Source organism: Dama dama, chromosome 18 (assembly GCF_033118175.1).
Source record: "Dama dama isolate Ldn47 chromosome 18, ASM3311817v1, whole genome shotgun sequence".
NCBI classification, from domain to species: Eukaryota; Metazoa; Chordata; class Mammalia; order Artiodactyla; family Cervidae; genus Dama; species Dama dama.
Genome location: NC_083698.1, coordinates 45,975,005 through 45,997,428, shown reverse-complemented (window position 1 = coordinate 45,997,428; position 22,424 = coordinate 45,975,005). Strand labels below are relative to the sequence as shown.

At 36.5% G+C, this 22,424-nt stretch overlaps 1 protein-coding gene across 1 annotated transcript in view; it reads left to right on the top strand.

The window, feature by feature from the left end:
- COG5 (component of oligomeric golgi complex 5) overlaps window positions 1–22,424 on the top strand; it is a 272,387-nt gene that overhangs the window by 155,572 nt on the left and 94,391 nt on the right. Inside the window, exons 9-10 of the mRNA XM_061165241.1 lie at window positions 3,879–3,991; window positions 4,460–4,537. Coding sequence (XP_061021224.1) covers window positions 3,879–3,991; window positions 4,460–4,537 — 191 coding nt within the window. The remainder of the gene's footprint in view (window positions 1–3,878; window positions 3,992–4,459; window positions 4,538–22,424) is intronic.

Genomic DNA, 22,424 nt, shown 5'->3' with positions numbered 1-22,424 from the left:
GAATGAAAACTGACCTTTTCCAGTCCTGTGGCCACTGCTGAGTTTTCCAAATTTGCTGACATATTGAGTGCAGCACTTTCACAGCATCATCTTAGAGGGTTTGAAATAGCTCAACTGGAATTCCATCACCTCCACTAGCTTTGTTCGTAGTGATGCTTACTAAGGCCCACTTGACTTCACATTCCAGGATGTCTGGCTCTAGGTGAGTGATCACACCATTGTGATTATCTGGGTTGTGAAGATCTTTTTTGTACAGTTCTTCTGTGTATTCTTGCCACCTCTTCTTAATATCTTCTGCTTCTGTTAGATCCATACCATTTCTGTCCTTTACTGAGCCCTTCTTTGCATGAAATGTTCCCTTGGTATCTCTAATTTTCTTGAAGAGATCTCTAGTCTTTCCCATTCTATTGTTTTCCTCTATTTGTTTGCACTGATCCCTGAGGAAGGCTTTCTTATCTCTCCTTGCTATTCTTTGGAACTCTGCCCAGTTGCGGATGGGACTGGTGATAGAAGCAAGGTCTGATGCTGTAAAGAGCAATATTGCATATGAACCTGGAATGTTAGGTCCATAAATCAAGGCAAATTGGAAGTGCTCAAACAGGAGATGGCAAGAGTAAATGTCAACATTCTAGGAATCAGTGAACTAAGATGCATTGGAATGGGTGAATTTAACTCAGATGATCATTGTAACTACTACTGTGGGCAGGAATCCCTTAGAAGAAATGGAGTAGCCATTTATCGTCAATAGAAGAGTCCGAAATGCAGTACTTGGACGCAATCTCAAAAATGACAGAATGATCTCTGTTTGTTTCCAAGGCAAACCATTCAGTATCACAATAATCCAAGCCTATGCCCCAACCAGTAATGCTGAAGATGCTGAAGTCAAACGGTTCTATGAAGACCTTCCTACAAGACCATTTAGAACTAACACCCAAAAAAGATGTCCTTTTCATTATAGGGGACTGGAATGCAAAATAGGAAGTCAAGAAACACCTGGAGTAACAGGCAAATTTGGCCTTGGAGTACAGAATGAAGCAGGACAAAGGCTAACAGTTTTGCCAAGAGAACCCACTGGTCACAAACACCCTCTTCCAACAACACAAGAGAAGACTCTATACAGGGAAATCACCAGATGGTCAACACTGAAATCAGATTTATTATATTCTTTGCAGCCAAAGATGGAGAAGCTCTATACAGTCAGCAAAAACAAGACTGGGAGCTGACTGTGGCTCAGATCATGAACTCCTTATTGCCAAATTCAGACTTAAATTGAAGAAAGTGGGGGAAACTGCTAGACCATTCAGGTATGACCTAAATCAAATCCCTTATGATTATACAGTGGAAGTGAGAAATAGATTTAAGGGACTAGATCTGATAGACAGAGTGCCTGATGAACTATGGATGGAGGTTTGTGACACTGTACAGGAGACAGGGATCAAGACTATCCCGAAGAAAAAGAAATGCAAAAAAGCAAAATGGCTGTCTGAGGAGGCGTTACAAATATCTGTGAAAAGAAGAGAAGTGAAAAACAAAGGAGAAAAGGAAAGATACAAGCTTCTGAATGCAGAGTTCCAAAGAACAGCAGGGAGAGATAAGAAAGTGTTCCTCATTGATCAGGGAAGCAACACATCTGCTAAGCAAATAGACATGCAACTCTTTTTGCCCCTAAAATGTATCTTATTAAAGTCAGAATGCTGTAATAAAAATTCCTTGAAATAATTAATTTCCTTTGTATGGTTATCTTACTAATTTGATGTACCATTAGTTTTACGTGTTTCTGTATTTGTTTGTGTTTAGTTTGAGTTTGCTTCTTTCATTCCTGTAAGTTTAAATTCACTTTGAAACATGTTAAATCATTGTATGATTCACAGAGACTCACTGCTTCCATCTCTATTCTTCTCACCTGGTCCTACTTCCTGCCACTGCAACTGCCCCCTCTAGGAAACCATTTTTATTAATTCCTTTTTTTTGGATGGGGGTGAAGAAATATTTTCTGCATTTGTTAGACACACAGTATATCAATTTATGTGATTTAGTAAGTTATTTCCTTATTATAAAGACAAGATACAACGAAAAATCTGCATTTTTGAAACTATAGATGTTAGTTGTACATAGAACATAACTGAAGTCTGAACAAATATGGAAATATTCCTTCTGAGAACATAATGGCAAGGGCATCTTTCATTCCTACATGACTTCATTAAGGGACTTCTTCCTCATACCAGCAACATACTGAATAGTAGAACTAACCAAATACAAATTCAGCAGGTAATAACCTGAAACCAAACTCACTTGATTAATGTGCCATACTTACTGTCCCTGTACTTTGCACTTTTAGTTCAAGCAGAAATAAAGAACATAGCTCAAGTAAGATAGCTTCTGAGAAGGCTAGAACTATACTTGGTGACTTGAATCCGCCTGTGTCCACAATCGTTTCTTTTTACAAATGTATATATTTTATGGAAGTGTGGTTGACTTACAGTGTTTCAGACGCACAACAAGTTGACTTAGTTATACATATACACATATTTATTTTTGTGTATGTATATGTATGTATGTATGTATATGTATAAAACAAGCATGCTTCTAAATAATAAGGAACCTGGTATGATGGAGAACTAAACACGAGAGGTGGTTTCCCAAATTTTTGAATGGTAGAAATTAATGGCTCCTGTAGAATATCATGGAATGGAAAATGTTCTCTATCAGTGTTACTGAATTTTTGTTTCTTTGACATGACAGAATGGTGAGCTGGGGCATATTCAAATGGATTAAAAAAATATGTGATAAGTTTTCACTAACATGTGTTGGAGGCTGATACCACTGCTAGTACCCGTGGTCACATTTTCATGAAGTTATTATATATCTATGGCTTTGGGAATGCACACTTACATTTACAACTCTCTCACCCGTGATGGCAATCTTCTCACTTGTTTTACTAAAAAATTTTCTCTTCCTCTACACTTTAAGATTCTGGTTTGTTCAGTGTTTATGTTAAAGGCCAGAAGATCCCAAAAAAGAAAAAAACAGCTATCCAAAATTCCTATTTATTTTATAGCTTTTGTGGCCTTTAAGACCTTCCTTTATTTTGAGTAAGTACCAATATATTTCTACTGATTACACTTCAGATCCGCAAGGCTTCAACCCATTTGTGAGTGGAAAACAGTGAGATGACGTTATCTGAAATTAAGCAGAAAATCAGATATGTCATATCCCTTCATGGGATGTCAGGTAAGAGGAAACAGGAGAAGTTACAGAAAATGGGAGCATAGTCTTAATTTGCAGGGGTTTTAAGATTCCTTTTAAGAGTATTTTGTAATGGAGAGCTATTCTGATTGGGGGAAAAACTGCTATAAAGAATTACAGAATAAATCAACTATATTCAAATTAAAAATATTTATAGAATGTTACATTTATCAAATAATTTATAGAGTCAAGATTAATACTTTCATTTAACAAATGAGATATCTAAGCTGCAGGGTCTTGTTCTTTTTGTGGAGAGTGTTAGTGAATGCGTACTCAGTCGTGTCTGACTCTTTGTGACCCCTTGGACTGTAACCCGCCAGGCTCCTCTGTCCATACGGTTTCCCAAGCAAGAATACTGGAGTGGGTGCCATTTCCTTCTCCAGGGAATTCTTATTTTGTGTATTATCTTTGTTGGGTGTGTGTGTGGGGTGTGTCTGTGTGTGTACACGCGTGTGTGATTTTATTTCCTTTCTTAAAAGGTTAAGATTCTTTTTTATATCACTCATGATAAATTATTGTTTCTTCATAAAGAAACTTCTCATTTGTTAGCATATATGTGCTTTTCATAATAACATACATTTTGTTAAATTTGAAACATTTTATTTTGCTTGTTTTTTTGTCTCTCATAACAGGGGGACCTGGACGATCTACCATGCCAACCCCAGGGAACACTGCAGCTTTTCGTGCTTCCCTCTGGACCAATATGGAGAAACTTGTGGATCATATTTTTACTGTTTGTGGTCAGGTGAGTATCTGAGAGAGTGAAAAATAGCATGAATTATGGGTTAGCGTGCTGTGTGCTTAGTTGTGTCCGACTGTTTGCAACCCTTTGGATTATAGTGCAGTAGGCTCCTCTGTCCACAGGAGTTTTCGTTTCAGTCAAGAATACTGGATTGCGTTGCCATTTCCTCCTTCAGGGATCTTCCTGACCCAGGGGTTGAACCTGCGTCTCCTGTGTCTCCTGCACTTGCAGGCAGAATCTGCCTGCTGAGCTGTGGGTTAGTTCTTAGTTATTCAAAGTTGTGTGATCTTGGGCAGCTTTCTTAAAATCTCTGAAAGTTCAAAATACCTCCTTAACTAATTATAATGTATGTAAGGGCTCTAACAAAATGCCTTTTGCCTTCCCTTACTGTTTCTAGTACCTGTACTCTATGCTTGTTACATTTGAAAAATACTGAATTATGTATGTTTTCCCTCTTTTCCTTCCTTTTAGGTGCAACATCTACAAAAAATATTAGCCAAGAAGAGGGATCCTGTCTCTCACATTTGTTTCATTGAAGAAATAGTTAAGGTATGTCTAAATGAAAGTATTTTTGTCTCTTTATTAAGGAATACTGGAAGATAATGAGCCAGTATTATATGTATTCCTGTGTTACAGAGAGACTACATGTCAGATGGGGGCACATGAACACGCGTGGCTGATTTTATGTCAATGTATGGCAAAAAACACCACAATATTGTAAAGTAATTAGCCTCCAATTTAATTAATTAATTAATTAAAAAGTTTTCAAAGTCCTGATAGAGACTAAGATGAAAATTTTTGATGTATGAGAGATTTAATTAGAGGTTATTAAACTGTCATATAATGCCTTCTCTGAATATGGTATGATCCATTCAGTTGTTAGTTTTTCCTATAAAGCACATTAATGTATTATATTTTCATATTGTAAAGTTTCCTCTGTCAGTTATCAATCTCCTGGCCTCATAGACATCAGTTGTAACAAATGCACCACACCAATGCAGGATGCATAAGGCATTATGCAAATATGTAATTTCCTGTCTCCACCATTATTATTCATTATTGTTCATTACTGTTGTTCATTGTTCAGTTGCTAAGTCATGTCTGACTCTTTGCAACCCCATGAACTGCAGCACGCCAGGCTTCCCTGTTCTTCACTATCTCCCTGAGTTTGCTCAAACTCATGTTCATTGAGTCAGTGATGCCATCCAACCATCTCACTCTCTGTTGCCTTCTTTTCCTCTTGCCTTCAGTCTTTTCCAGCATCAGGGTCTTTTCCAGTGAGTCAGGTCTTCGTATCAGGTGGCCAAATTATTGGAGCTTCAGCTTCAGCATTAGTTCTTCCAATGAATATTCAGGATTGATTTCCTTTAGGATTGACTGGTTTGATCTCTTTGCTGTCCAAGGGACTCTCAAGAGTCTTCTCCAGCACAGCATCAATTCTTTGGTGCTCAGCCTTCTTTATGGTTCAACTTTCCCCTCTGTACATGACTACTGCAAACCATAGCTTTGAATACAGACCTTTGTTGGATAAGTGATGTCTCTGCTTTTGAATACGCTGTCTAGGTTTGTCACAGCTTTTCTTCCAAGGAGCAAGCATCATTTTTTTAAAAAAATAATTTTATTTTTTTATTTTTGGCTGTCCTAGGTCTTTATTTGCTGCACAGGCTTTCCCCTAGTTGTGGCGAGCGGGGGCTACTCTCCTGTGATGCAGTGAGCCGCTCATTGCAGTGGTTCCTCTTGTGGAGCACGGGTTCTAGGCACATGGGCTTCAGTTGTTGAAGCTCCTGTACTCTAGAGCACAAGCTTAGTAGTTGTGGCACAGGTCCAACTGCATGTGAGATCTTCCCAGATCAGGGATTGAACCTGTATCTCCTGCTTTGGCAGGCACATTCTTTACCACTGAGCTACCAGGGAAGCCCAGCAAGCATCCTTTAATTTCATGGCTGCCATCACCATCCACAGTGATTTTGGAGCCCAAGAAAAAAAAAATCTGTCAGTATTTCCACTTTTTCCCTGTCTATTTTGCCATGAAGTGATGGGACCAGATGCCGTGATCTTTGTTTTTTTAATGTTGAGGTTTTTTTTTTTTTTCATTTATTTTTATTAGTTGGAGGCTAATTACTTTACAGTATTGTAGTGGTTTTTGTCATACATTGACATGAATCAGCCATGGATTTACATGTATTCCCCATCCCGATCCCCCCTCCCACCTCTCTTTCCACCCGAATGTTGAGTTTTAAGCCACCTTTGTCACTCTTCTCTTTCACCTTCATCAAGAGTCTCTTTAGTCCCTCTTTGCTTTCTACCATTAAAGTGGTATCATCTGCATATATGAGGTTGTTGATATTTCTTCCTGCAGTCTTGATTCCAGCTTGTGAGTCATCCAACCTGGCATTTCACACAATGTACTCTGCATGTACATTAAATAAGCAGGGTGACAGTATACAGCCTTGATGTATACCGTCCCCAATTTTGAACCAATCCATTGTTCCATGTCCAGTTCTAACTGGTGCTTCTTGTCCTGCATATATGTTTCTCAAGAGACAGGTAAGGTGGTCTGGTATTCCCATTTCTTTAAGAATCTCCCACAGCTTGTTGTGATCCACATAGTCAAAGGCTTTAGTGTAGTCAATGAAGCAGAAGTAGATGTTTTTTGCTTTTTTATGATCTAGTGGGTGTATAGTATCATACAAAAAAGGTACACTTAAAAATACTCAGTGCTGCAACTTTGCATCCTTTCCACACTTCTCTCTTAACCCCTGACAACCACTGATTTTTTTTTTCTGTCTTTAGAGTTTTATCTTTTATAGAATATCATATAATTGGAATCATACAGTAGGTTGCCTTTTCATACTGGTTTCTGTTAGTAATATGCACTTAAGGTTTCTTCATGTCTTTGTTGCTTGATTGCTCATTTCTTTTAGTCACTGAATAATATTTTACTTTGTACATAGACCTAGTTTATTTACCCATTCACCTATTGAAGGACGTGTTGTCGCTTCCATTTTTTTTGACAATTATGATTTAAATTGTTATAAGCCTTCATGTGCAGATTTTTGTGTGCATATAAACTTTTAGCTGATTTGAGTAAATACCAAAGCACATGATTGCTGTATATTATAGTATTTTTAGCTTTGTAAGAAACTGCCAAACTATCTGTCATTGTGGCTGTATTATTTTACATACCTATTAGCAAAGAAACAAAGTTCCTATTGCTCCACATCTTTGTCAGCATTTGATATTGTCAGTGTTTTGGATTTTAGCTATTTTAGTAGGTGTGTAGTGGTATGCCATTGATTGATTTTGTATTTCCTATGAATTTTAAAAAGATTATATTTATAGGAAAAACTTGATTAGTTAAGTTTCTAAGACTTTATATAAAGAAAAATGAACTGCCTTGCCATGTTCATTAGTGAAAATTTATCTCTTATAGTCAATACAAGTGGTTAAAAAATCTTAAAATTTTCTAAAATAATTTTTATTGGATTAAGTATAGTTTTTTTTTAAATAATTTGAGTAGCCAGATATTTAAAGGTTACCTTTCTGAACATCTAGTCAAATAATGTTAAAGGCAGGATAGTACAGTAATTAAGAACTGGGTCCTTGGACTTTAGTATCAGACAGAACTAAGATTTCCTTTGTTGATTATGCAACTTTGGGTAGGTCTTATAATGTTTCAGAATGTCAGATATCAAATGAGGGTGATAATATTACCCATTGAGCTGAGGTTTTCTGAGGGAAAATTAGATAATGTAGACTTAATTCAGAGATTGGCTCAATAATTTGCTATCCTGATTATTATTTCAGTCTTTTTTAAACTTTAAAAGTTAAATTATTTAGAGGTTAGACATTTCCTATGTGCATGGTAACAAAGAATTCTAGTGTGCGAGAAGGTCAGTTTTTTTTTTTTAACAGTTCTGATAACATGATATGCAAGTATATTAGTTTATGCTGAGTGTCAGAAATTTAAGAAATATTGCTTCCTTAAATAAGACAATAGCAAGGATTCACTATAAATGTGTCATGATTACATGCCTCACTTTACTAAAGAATCACGAGTTTATGATCTAGCATTTGGTAATTCTGTAGTTGTAGAAAGAGTGGTGATGATTTTCCTTCATTCAGTTCTGTGAGATATTGTGTGAATTATTAAATTGTTTATATTTTATTAGGCAAAAAAAACAAAAAAGGGTTTATTTTTAAAACTTTAAGTTTTGAAGGTAATATTGCCAAATGTGCTTTGTTGTTTGCTATGCTATCTGATTTCAGTTGATAGACCTGTACATAGTTTCTGGAATGCTTTATTAGTTCAGAACGTTTTGCAGTAAATGTTCATCATGCTATAAATAATACATCATAGTGTCAAAAAGGGCATAAACATATTGAGTATAAAATAAAATTGGGCCAATTATATCAGGTATAACGAATCTTAAGAATATATAGTTAATGCAGAGCCTTTTGGATACTTTTCCTTAATTAAGATAACTAATTCTGCTTTTGCTTAATTTAATGAATGTTCTGGTTAACTTGTAAAATTAGCCTGTTAATTTCAGTTCATTCTATAAATTTGAAAAGACATTTATACTTACAGTTGTATTAATTATTTATGACTCAATTGTGGAAAATACTTCTTTCCTCTTATTATTTTTATTTCCAAAGGTTAGTTGAATGGATATATCTTCTCAGTTCAAGTAAGACTTCTAGACTGTTGATTAGACATCAAAAATCCAATTTTGGCAACTTTTTAAAAACTTTTAAAACTTTTAAAGTTAAAAAGTTCTAGTATCACTATATACTCATCAATATATGTAGCACTTTGTTTGAAAGTGAGTGTACCAAGATATTGACAAATTATTCAGGATCCAAACAGTAGCAAACAGGTTGCAGATTCTTATCTGCAGTATTAAACCAGTTTAGCTGTGTGTGGGGGTGTAGGTATGACACCTTCATTTTCTAAGCCAGCATTTTTTTAAATCATTGAACAGAATCTTGTCATCATGTGTGTAGGATGCATTAGGCTATATTTGGAATGTATTCAGCATTTTTAGCAGCTGTAGTACTAACAAGGATTTTAACTATGAAAAAGAATGTTTTCTTTTGCCCTTTTTAATGTATTAAATGATTTGATAATAGCATTTAAGGCTCAAAAAAATTTTGGGACACCCAAATATGAAATATTTTAGAGAGAAAAATGAGCAAAATGTTTAACTCATTTATCAATGGCATCCCAATTTGATTAAAAAAACAGGTGGCAGTAAGCCAATTTACATGTCTAAGTCATTTATTATCAATAAATACTCTTATCTGTAAAGATTTAGAAGCGTTTTGCTTTACTAGCTTGAGGATGAGTTATTTTTTGTTTTTATTTTTTCATGATATAAATACATTTTGTTTTTACTTTTTAAAAAATTTATTTTAATTGGAGGCTAATTACTTTACAATATTGTGGTGGTTTTAGCCATACATTCACATGAATCAGCCATGGGTGTACATGTGTTCCCCATGTTGACCTTTCCTCCCACCTCCCTCCCCATCCCATCCCTTCGGGTCATCCCAGTGCACCAGCCCTGAGCACCCTGTCTTATGCATCGAACCTGGACTGGCGATCTGTTTCACATATGATAATATACATGTTTCAATGCTATTCTCTCAAATCATTCTACCCTTGCCTTCTCCCACAGAGTCCAGAAGTCTGTTCTTTGCATCTGCATCTCTTTTGCTGTCTTGCATATAGGGTCATCGTTACCATCTTCTAAATTCCTTATATATGTGTTAATATACTGTATTGGTGTTTTTCTTTCTGAATTACTTCACTCTGTATGATAGGCTCCAGTTTCATCCACCTCATTAGAACTGATTTGAATGTATTCTTTTTAATGGCTGAGTAATATTCCATTGTGTATATGTACCACAGCTTTCTTATCCATTCATCTGCTGATGGACATCTAGGTTGCTTCCATGGAAGACGAGTTATTTTTAAGAGCCCTCTCCCTGCTAAAATAAATTTTAGGTGTTAGAAAAGCATAACTTTTAATGCTTTTGGCCCTGCCAAAAGTAAGAGAATCTCTGAGGGGCATATGCATATACAGATACACATAAGCAGATAAAGTAGTTGAAACTGTAGTGGAGATGTGTGAGCTCTAAGTCATTGCAAATGCTGAAGTTGCTCTGCAGTCAAATGTTCATGTCAATGATGGGGTCAGTCCACTAAGCTCTGGGTCTCTAGCATGGTGGGAGAATGAACCTTGCATTAAAGCTCCTGAGATCTTGAGACATGTGACTGTGGCTAACATGTTCCTTGGTTGGTAACAGTACCTACTCTCACATAAAGCAAGTGCAGATCCTCTGTAGAGGAAAGCATTTCTAGTTTTAGCTGTCAGAATTCTCCACATGTTAAGGTCATCCAACTATGAACTCATAGTTGATAATTACCAGTCATATAAATAGACTAGAATCTGTGATTGAGAGTTAGCAGGAAAAATAAACACAATTCAAAACAGGTTTTAGACTCCTAAAGAACTTCTCAAGGATGCTATGGACTTCAGATGTTAGAATTAATTGATAAAGAATCTAGAATACCTGCATAGGTTTTAGAAGTAAAGATGGAATAAAAAAATGAGAAGTGACCATTAAGAAATGATCAGTAGGAGGACAGGTATTCTTTGTGCTCTCACTGCTTCTGCTTAACATTTTCTTAACTAGTGCAATGATAAAGAAAAAGAAATAAAAACTTCCAGTTTGGAAGTGAAAAGTTAAAATGGTTTTTGTCATTTAAGTACATATCTAAAAGTTGAAAGACCTAAACATACCATGTGTTGGTGAGGATATGGAGCAATCGTAACTCTCATATACTGCTGAAGGAAAATGTAAAATTTTAGAAAATTTTACATTTAGAAAACCACTTTAGAAAACATTTTGTCTTTTCCTTAAAAAGTTAAACATACATGTATTATATGACTTAGCAATATGCTCCTAGTTATTAATCCAAGAGAAATGAAAGAATATATCCAAAGACTTGTAGGCAAATGTCCATAGAGCTGTCTTCTCCTTGTGTCTTTACATCATTTTCCTTCTGTATGTGTCTGTGTTTCAGATTTCCTCTTCTTATAAGGACACCCTAATGACTCTGTTTTAACTTAATTACTTCTTTAAAGACCCAATCTCCAAATATGATTACATTTTCATGTATGGGTGGTTTCAGTTAGGACTTCAACATATGAATTTTGTCAAGACTAAATAGCCTACAGCAATAATTTACATTGATGCCAGTGAAAATGGAGACAGTTGCATTGATTTGAGAATTATTCAGGAGATAATACCGACGCATCTTAGTCATAGATTAGAAGTGGTGAGATAGAGAAGGAGGAAGATATGTTCGGTATTCAGGTGCTCATGGCACATTCAAGGGAAGATTCAGTTAGACAATTTAATATATAAGTCTGGAGCTCAGAAGAGGCATCCACTGGAGACATAAATTTGGGAGATGTCCCTGCTTATTTAACTTATATGCAGAGTTACATCACGAGAAATGGTGGGCTGGATGAAGCACAAGCTCGAATCAAGATTGCTGGGAAAACTCAATAACCTCAGATATGCAGATGATGCCACCCTTATGGCAGAAAGTGAAGAAGAACTAAAGATCCTCTTAATGAGAGTGTAAGAGGAGAGTGAAAGTGTTGGCTTAAAACTCAACATTCTAAAAACTAAGATCATGGCATCTGGTCCCATCACTTCATGGCAAATAGATGGAGAAACGATGGAAACAGTGGCTGACTTTATTTTTTTGGGCTCCAAAATCACTGCAGATGGTGACTGCAGCCATGAAATTAAAAGACGCTTACTCCTTGGAAGAAAACCTAGACCAGCCTAGACCAACCTAGACAGCATGTTAAAAAGCAAAGACATTACTTTGCCAACAAAGTTCCATCTAGTCAAAGCTATCGTTTTTCCAGTAGTCATGTATGGATGTGAGAGTTAGGCTATAAAGAAAGCTGAGTGCTGAAGAATTGACACTTTTGAGCTATAGTATTGAAGAAAACTCTTTGAAAGTCCCTTGGACTGCAAGGAGATCCAACCGGTCCATCCTAAAGGAAATCAGTCCTGAATATTCATTGGAAGGACTGATGTTGATGCTGAAACTCCAATGCTTTGGCCACCTGATGCGAAGAACTGACTCACTGGAAAAGACCCTGATGATGGGAAAGATTGAAGGCAGGAGGAGAAGGGGATGACAGAGGATGAGATGGTTGGATGGCTCACATCAGTTTGAGTAAGCTCTGGGAGCTGGTGATGGACAGGGAAGCCTGGTGTGCTGCAATCCATGGGTTCACGAAGAGTCAGATACGACTGAGTGACTGAACTGAACTAAACCTCATAGATGATGGTCAAAGCCATAGTAATAGGTAGAATTGTCTATGGAGAGAAAAGAAAGTACCTTGAAAATGCAATGTATAAAATTTATATAGAGCTCTGTTTTTTCCAAAGTGTGTATGCAGTTTTACATGGAAAAAGACAGTTATAATTTCTACCCATCCTTTTCTTAAGTTTCATCCTTTAAACTATTTTTTGTACATTTTATATTGCACATATTTTATTAATATAGTAGTATTTATAATTTTGGAGAAGAAAATGTCAACCCACTTCAGTATTCTTGGCTGGGAAATTCCATGAACAAGAGAGCCTGGTGGGCTATAGTGCATGGGGTCGCAAAGAATTGGACATACAGCAACAACAGATGTATAATTTTAAACAAATAAGTAAACATATATTAGAATGTGTATTTAAAAATATTTACATTCACTAAGTTTAGGAAACATTGTAACAGAAGAGGCCACAGGGAGTACCTCAAGAGAATGAAGTCAAATGGAATATGATAAAGGAAGCCAAGGGAAAAGTTTGAAGGAGAATATGGTTCATACTAAATCTAATTTGACTGACAGTCTATTTAAACACCAGTTCACCATGCATTCTCAACAAAGGCAGTATTGACCCCAAGAGGAAGAAATGGTTCTGTTTTTTGGGGAAAAGGATAAACACAATCATATATTACAATGGTTTTGAGTGCCCTCCAGAGTTCAATTCTACTGCACCAAATCTTATTCCTTAGTATTTAGTATCTGTCATTAGGGAAAGACTAAGTTAAATTTAAATTAAGTTCAATTACATTGTATAATTATTTTAGTATAATATATATTACATATGTATAATTAGTTTCCATTTTGGGGGGAAAATAATGAAAAGAAAGGTTGAGAAACACTACAGTAAACTATGTGGAAAGGGTTTTAAAACCCTTTATTTTATTTTTAGCTCCTATAACTTTAAAACTCTTTAACTTGATGATCTCTAGGGGAAAAGTGTGGGATAAGGGATTTGAATTTGAATTTGAAGAGGAACTTTAAGTTTTTGCCATGTGTATTTCAGTACTGAATTTTTTACATCAAGGATTTATTCTTGTTTTTAGAATTAAGTTCAGTTCAGTTCAGTCGCTTAGTCGTGTCCAACTCTTTGCAACCCCATGAGTCGCAGCATACCAGGCCTCCCTGTCCATCACCAACTCCCGGAGTTTAAGTTAGATTATCATAATTACTCCTCCAAAAAATTAAAAAGACTAAAGGAAGCATCATGTTTAAGCCTGTCACCCAGAGATAACTTATGTTAACATTTTGTGTATGTCTTTTGTATTTAGCTCTACATTTTCATACATTTTAACAAGTCCTATCTGTTCAGTCATCAGAAGTTAACTGAAATCTGTTTACTTTTCACTTCTCCCACTGCCACCTTATCTAAGCCCCCATTTCTTAAAACAGCAAGTAGATTGTACCACAAATATTCTTTTATTTTAGAACAATATGCATATAAAAGCCAACATTTTGATTTTAAGTGGAATTCTTTTGGTTGCATAGGTGTTCTCATTTTGCTTTTTGGTGTTCATCTTAAAGTCCCTACTGAATTTCTATACCTTCTTTTTTTGTAATCAGAGCAAAATGGTGCTTCCTGAAGGCTCTTTTCCAGTAAATATACCTTTTTTCTTTGCTTTATATTTGCTTCTCTAGGCTCCCTCTGCTTTCACCCAGAAGATGGTTAAGAGCTAATATAAAACTCATATCTGTTTGGTTTTTTTAATTGAGTCTTCAGGCTTTCTTACAACATGATTTCTCCACAGAAATCTCTGGCACAGACTTGTTGCCAAACCTTTTGACTTCCTCTTGTCCTTTGATTATAACTTAATTACCCCTGGTTCCCTCTTACCTTGTCTCATCCAGTTCATCTGTCCGTCTGTCCTAAGTCGCTTCAGTCGTGTCTGACTCTTTGTGACCCTATGGACTATAGTTTACTGTCTTAAAAAAATCTCCCTGAATTGTTCCTTGCCCTCCCTTTCTGTACCAAAGATTGTATCATCTTCTTTGAATTGTATTAGGTTGTTGGTTGTATCTTCTCTTTTCTCAGATTTGTCCCTCTACTTTTGTTTGCGTTCTACATTTTATCTGTGTCTGGGGCATTCTCTGCTTTCTCCAACATCCACCTTTCCCACTTACGTCCTCCCAAGGACCTACCATCTAAACCCAAAACTGGAGCAAAATCCTTGGTCCTCTACCTCTCTGTAAGCATTTCTTCCCTTCATGCCAAGATTTCCATCAACTACTTGGTATCTCTATTTCTTACTTCTTTTGTTCCAAACCATTGAAATCAAGCTTCTGCTCCACTGAAACAATTCTTACTAAAAGAATTATAATGCCCCAACTATCAGATCCTTATGCTCACTCCACTTTATTCCTTTGAGGTAGTAATGACTTCTGCTTTCCCCTTTCACAAATACTGCATCTTTTCAGAATCCTTCATCAGTTTGTCTACCTCCACCTGCCCTTCTTTTAAAAACATTTTATTATTAACATTTCAAACAAAAGCTAAAATAGAACCAAAAATAGGGCAGTGACTCCCTATGTATCCATCATTCAGTTTCATCAATCACTAACTTGTGCCCGAGCTCTACCCACTTCTCTTTCTCCACTCTAAATTATTTATTTCCCAACCTTTAAGTAGTATTGTTTCTCTGGGTCCTATCCTTTTCTTCTTTTGCCATATACAATCTATAGAAAAGTTCATACATTCTAATAGTTTCTACCACCTTCAAATGGTGATAACACCTAAATTTCTTTCTCCAGCTTAGATTTTATTCTTAAGCAAGAGAGTTATATCTTTTCCATGTCCTAGATCATCTTCACTCAGATACCCCACAGGTTCTATCAGTAGAGGTGGTAGAGTCTGGATTTGAACTTTAATACCCTACTTTCAGGCTTCCTCTTCTTGACCACTGCTCTGTTCCTTTATTTAAATGGGAAAATGTAATTATGATGGGGAATATGGGGTGCAATAGATATATTTAATAGAGCACACCAAACATAGGGTAACCAAGAGAAATGATACCTAAATTAACTGATGAAGGTTCTAGTTTAAAGGCTAATAACTGGGAGAAACTACAAAAGAACCTTCAAGAACTTGAAAGAATTGGAGTGTGGTTGAATCTTTGATCTCAGTGGGGTGTAACAAGAGAAATAGACTGGGACAATGGAAAGGTTATTGTTGGCCCATGAAAAGACGCCGGGATTCTTGGCCTCCGAAAGAGAAAAATTAAATCCGGGATCAGAGACGAAGCTTGATCACTCAGAGCTTTTGTGCAATAGAGTTTTATTAAAGATAAAAGGGATAGAGAAAGCTTCTGACATAGACATCAGAAGGGGGCAGAAAGAGTGCCCCCTTGCTAGTATTAGCAATGGAGTTATATACTCTCCAATTAGTTATTACAGTGAGTCAAAAGAATGTCCGGAGGTTGCAAAGAGACCCACTCCCACAATCCACATTTCAAGATAACAGGATTAGCCAGAAGGCCCTCAGGAAGGAGAAACTGTCCTCAAGCAGGATACATCCCTGCTATATAATCCTTAGTCCAAACCCAGTTGTTAGTTGTGTAATCATCAGTTCCAGGCTTAAAGACAAAAAGCTTTTCTGTGACTAAGACTAAGGAAAGTAGAGGGGAAAAAAAAAAAAGTTTGTCCTTTTCTCCTCCTTGAGAATTCCAGACCCCTCTTCCCTTGGGGACCCTTGGACTTCTTATCAACCTACCTAGGAATTGACTCTCTCACAATCATACCATATAAGGTTTTGGAAGTCAAGTTAAAGGCGACTAATACTTTAATAGGAGCTTCCCAGGTGGCACTAGTGGTAAAGAACTCACCTGCCAATGCAGAAGACACGAGAGACGTGAGTTTGATCCCTGGGTCAGGAAGATCCCCTGGAGGAGGGCATGGCAACCCACTCCAGTGTTCTTGGCTGGAGAATCCCATGGATAGAGGATTCTGGTAGGCTGCAGCCCATGGGGTTACACAGAATTGGACATGACTGACTGAACTGACTTAGCACACACAACACTTTCAACCAAACAGACTTTAGATCAAATTCCAGCTCTACCACTTTCTGTGTAATTCTAAGCAAGTCATGTTTTCTCTTTTACCTTTATTTTTACTCTGAAAAGGGACATAAACATGTCATCCACTCATTCTCAAAATAAATATTTATTGTGTGCCTTTATGTCCAGGTCACATTCTCAATGTTATAATTAGAGTGGTAAAAAAGACAAAATGAGACCTCTACTATTGTGGAGCTTATACTCTAGTGGTTGTTGTAAGATTTAAGTGAGATAACATTCAGCAATGCCTGTTACATAATGGGTATTCAGGAAACATTAATTTCTTAGCCAAGGTTCACACACATTCTAAGTGTGGACACTTTGAGTTCTCTGAATAAGTTAAAAGTACATAATTTCTGGCTTTGAAGTTTTAAGTGAATTGTCACTAAAAAGGAAGAAGTAGCCAGATTATCTGGGACCCTATGTTTTCTTTTAAAATGGCATGTCTATGTCTTAGAATTTTCTTGTTTACTTTGGCAATTCTAAAAAGCCTTGAAGATTTCCTGTTATTTCTAGGAATCTATTTCAGTAATTCTGTAGAATTATAGAGATGAGTTGCCTCAAAGAAATTTATGGTTAGTTGTAGGAATAGATAATGACACATCCAAAATGAATAAATGAAAAGCCTCTAGAGAAGATAAAAGCAAACAAAAATAACCCACAGAACAAACTGAGAAAACAAAGGAAACACAATGAGATGATAAAAGCTGAAACAACCTATTAGTTAAACATATTTACCTATTAGTTAAACATATTTGGTTTCTAGTTTCCTTATTAAAAGACAAAACAATGTTTAAAAATAAAGTAGATTTATAAGAGTCACACCAAAAAACAAACAACTTGAAAGAATAAAATAAATGGATTGATAAACATTTCTCAAATGAAAGCAATAGTGACAGTATTAATTTCAGATTAAAAAAAGACAAACAATGGTATGTAGAATAAAGAGGGTCACGCAAACTTTTTATTACTAGTCTCTTCTAGAAATGATGCTGGAAAATTGTATGTTCATGTGCAAAATAAAGAAATTAGACCCTTACCTTAAACTGTATTAAAACATCAATTCAAAATGAATTAAAACCCTAAATATAGGAACTAAAATTTTAAAACTCATAGTAGAAAACAGGGGGAAATCTTCATAACATTGCACTTGGCAGTGATTTAATGGATATAACACCAAAATCACAGGCTAGAAAAGCAAATATAGGACTACATCAAACTTTGAAACTTCTCTGTGACAAAGGAAACAATAGAATGAAAAGGCAACCCACAGAATGAGAGAAAATATTTGCAAGCGATGTTCATAATATATAAAGAACTCCTACAACTCAGCAACAGTAACAAAAAACCAGGTAACTCAACTAAAAAAATGTGTGAAGGACTTGAATAGACATACAAATAGACATTTCTTCAGAGAAGACATGCAAATGACCAACAAGCAAATTAAAAGATCATCAGCACCACTGATCATCAGGAACTACAAATCAAAATCATAATGAGATATCGCATGCACTGGTTAGCATGACTTTTCAAAACAGAAAACAAGTGTTGGTGAGGATGTGGAGAAATCAGAACCCTTGTACATTGTTATTAGGAATGTAAAATGGTGCAGCTGCTAAGAAAAACAGTTTAGAGTTTTCTCAAAAAAAGTAAAAATAGAATTAATGTATAATTCAGCAATCTCACTTCTGGAGATAGAGTTCCAAAAGAATTGTAAACAGGATCTTAAAGAGAGATTTACCCTGTCATGTTCATTGCAGCATTATTTGTAATAGCCAAGAGATAGAAGCAATCAAACTGTCTGACCTAAAGAGACAAAAGACCTATATATAGAAAGCTATAAAACACTGATGAAAGAAATCAAAGATGACACAAATAGATGGAGAAATATACAGTGTTCATGGATCGGAAGAATCAATATAGTGAAAATGAGTATAATACCCAAAGCAATCTGTAGATTCAATGCAATCCCTATCAAGCCACCAATGGTATTTTTTCACAGAACTAGAACAAATAATTTCACAATTTGTATGGAAATACAAAAAACCTCAAATAGCCAAAGCAATCTTGAGAAAGAAGAATGGAACTGGAGGAATCAACCTGCCTGACTTCAGGCTTTACTACAAAGCCACAGTCATCAAGACAGTATGATACTGGCAAAAAGACAGAAATATAGATTAATGGAACAAAATAGAAAGCCCAGAGATAAATCCACGCACCTATGGACACCTTATCTTTGACAAAGGAGGCAAGGATATACAATGGAAAAAAGACAACTTCTTTAACAAGTGGTGCTGGGTAAACTGGTCAACCACTTGTAAAAGATGAAACTAGAACACTTTCTAACACCATACACAAAAATAAACTCAAAATGGATTAAAGATCTAAATGTAAGACCAGAAACTATAAAACTCCTAGAGGAGAACATAGGCAAAACACTCTCTGATGTAAATCATAGCAGGATCCTCTATGACCCACCTCCCAGAGTAATGGGAATAAAAGCAAAAATAAGCAAATTAATTAAACTTAATTAAACTTAAAAGCTTTTGCACAACAAAAGAAACTATAAGCAAGGTGAAAAGACAGCCTTCAGATCAGGAGAAAATAATAGCAAATGAAGCAACTGAAAGAGAATTAATCTCCAAAATATACAAGCATCTCCTGCAACTCAGTTCCAGAAAAGTAAATGACCCAGTCAAAAACTGGGCCAAAGAACTAAACAGACATTTCTCCAAAGAAGACATACAGATGGCTAACAAACACATGAAAAGATGCTCAACTTCACTGATTATCAGAGAAATGCAAATCAAAACCACGATGAGGTACCATCTCAAGTGGTCAGAATGGCTGCTAACCAAAGGTCTACAAACAATAAATGCTAGAGAGGGCGCGAAGAAAAAGGAACCCTCTTACACTGTTGGTGGCAATGCAAACTAGTACAATCAACATGGGGAACAGTATGGAGATTCCTTAAAAAACTGGAAATAGAACTGCCATATGAAATCAAGAAAATTAGAGATATGAAGGGAACATTTCATGCAAAGAAGGGCTCAGTAAAGGACATAAATGGTAGGGGCCTAACAGAAGCAGAAGATACTAAGAAGAGGTGGCAAGAATACACAGAAGAACTGTACAAAAAAGATCTTCACAACCCAGATAATCACAATGGTGTGATCACTCACCTAGAGCCAGACATCCTGGAATGTGAAGTCAAGTGGGCCTTAGTAAGCATCACTACGAACAAAGCTAGTGGAGGTGATGGAATTCCAGTTGAGCTATTTTAAATCCTGTGAAAGTGCTGCACTCAATATGTCAGCAAATTTGGAAAACTCAGCAGTGGCCACAGGACTGGAAAAGGTCAGTTTTCATTCCAATGCCAAAGAAAGGCAATGCCAAAGAATGCTTAAACTAATGCACAATTGCACTCATCTCGCACGCTAGTAAAGTAATGCTCAAAGTTCTCCAAGCCAGGCTTCAGCAATACATGAACCATGAATTTTCAGATGTTCGAGGTGGTTTTAGAAAAGGCAGAGGAACCAAAGATCAAATTGCCGACATCCACTGGATCATCGAAAAAACAAGAGAGTTCCAGAAAAACATCTATATCTGCTTTATTGACTATGCCAAAGCCTTTGACTGTGTGGATCACAATAAACTGTGGAAAATTCTGAAAGAGATGGGAATACCAGACCACTTGACCCGCCTCTTGAGAAACCTGTATGCAGGTCAGGAAGCAACAGTTAGAACTGTACATGGAACAACAGACTGGTTCCAAATAGGAAAAGGAGTACATCAAGGCTGCATATTGTCACCCTGCTTATTTAACTTACATGCAGAGTTACATCATGAGAAACTCTGGGCTGGAGGAAGCACAGGCTGGAATCAAGATTGCCAGGAGAAATATCAATAACCTCAGATATGCAGATGATACCACCCTTATGGCAGAAAATGAAGAGGAACTAAAGAGCCTCTTGATGAAAGAGGAGAGTGAAAAAGTTGGCTTAAAGCTCAACATTCAGAAAACTAAGATCATGGCATCTGGTCCCATCACTTCATGGGGAATAGATGGGGAAACAGTGAAAACAGTGGCTGACTTTATTTTCCTGGCTCCAAAATCACTGCAGATATTGACTGCAGCCATGAAATTAAAAGGCACTTGCTCCTTGGAAGTAAAGTTATGACCAACCTAGACAGAATATTAAAAAGCAGAGACATTGCTTTGTCAACAAAGGTCTGTCTAGTTAAGGCTATGATTTTTCCAGTGGTCATGTGTGGATGTGAGAGTTGGACTATAAAGAAAGCTGACCACCGAAAAATTGATGCTTTTGAACTGTATTGTTGGAGAAGACTCTTGAGAGTCCCTTGGACCGCAAGGAGATCCAACCAGTCCATCCTGAAGATCAGTCCTGGGTGTTCATTGGAAGGACTGATGTTGAAGCTGAAACTCCAATACTTTGCCCACCTGATGTGGAGAGCTGACTCATTGGAAAAGACCCTGATGCTGGGAAAGATTGAGGGCAGGAGGAGAAGGTGAAAACAGAAGATGAGATGTTTGGATGGCATCACTGACTCAATGGACATGGTGTTTGGGTGGATCTGGGAGTTGGTGATGGACAGGGAGGCCTGGCATGCTGCGGTTCATGTGGTCGCAGAGAGTCGGACATGGCTGAGCGACTGAACTGATCTGATGACCCAGCATTCTCACTGCTGTGCATACATACCGAGGAAACCAGAATTGAAAGAGACATGTCTACCCCAATGTTTATCGCAGCACTGTTTATAATAGCCAGGACATGGACGAAACCCAGATGTCCATCGTCAGACAAACAGATAAGAAAGGTGTGGTACATATACACAATGGAATATTACTCAGCCATTGAAAAGAATACATTTGAATCAGTTCTAATGAGGTGGGTGAAACTGGAGCCTATTATACAGAGTGAAGGTCAGAAGGAAAAGTACCAATACAGTATACTAACACATATATATATAATTTAGAAAGATGGTAACAATGACCCATATGAGAGACAGCAAAAGAGACACAGATGTATAGACCAGTCTTTTGGATTGTGTGGGAGAAGGCAAGGGTGGAATGATTTGAGAGAATAGCATTGAAACATATATATTTTCATATGTGAAACAGATTGGCAGTCCAGGTTTGATGCATGAGACAGGGTGTTCAGGGCTGGTACACTGGGATGACCCTGAGGGATGGGATGGGGAGCGAGGTGGGAAGGGGGTTCAGGATGGGGAGCACATGTACACCCATGGCTGATTCATGTGAATGTATGGCAACAACCACTACAATATTGTAAAGTAATCAGCCTCCAATTAAAACAAATAAATTAAAAAAAAAGAAATGTTGCTTAAAAAAAAAAGAAAATATGTTACAGGCACAGACATACATGTGTACATACATGCAATGGAATATTGTTTAGTCTTAAACAAGATGCTAAAGATGGTTGAAACTTGACATCATGCTAAATGAAACAGTCTGATCACAAAAAACACACATATTTTATATAGTTACATTCTTGGAAAATAGATAGGTAGTTTGCAAGGGCTGGAGGAGAATGAAAATGGGAGTAGTTCATTAGTTATAGAGTTTCAGATTTGCAAGTGGCAAAGTTGCAGAGATCTGTTGTACAACAATGTACATGGAATTAACACTACTGTCTTCCTCAAAGTGGCTAATATGGTAAATTTTGTGTTTTTTAACCACAATTTTAAAAGAACAGGAATCATTTTATGCATTGTTTTCTATGAATTTTTTTTAAAAAATGAGAACTGGATATTAAGTATTTTGTTAATTTAAATGAAGGGTATTAATTGCCTTTTATTCACTCAGCTACATGATTCTGTAGATTTCCTTATTGGAAACATTGGGCTATTGCATTAATACATTTCATCATATTTAGTGATACATTGCTGACATAAATCCAACTTGTTTAGGTAGATAATTCAAAAAACAAA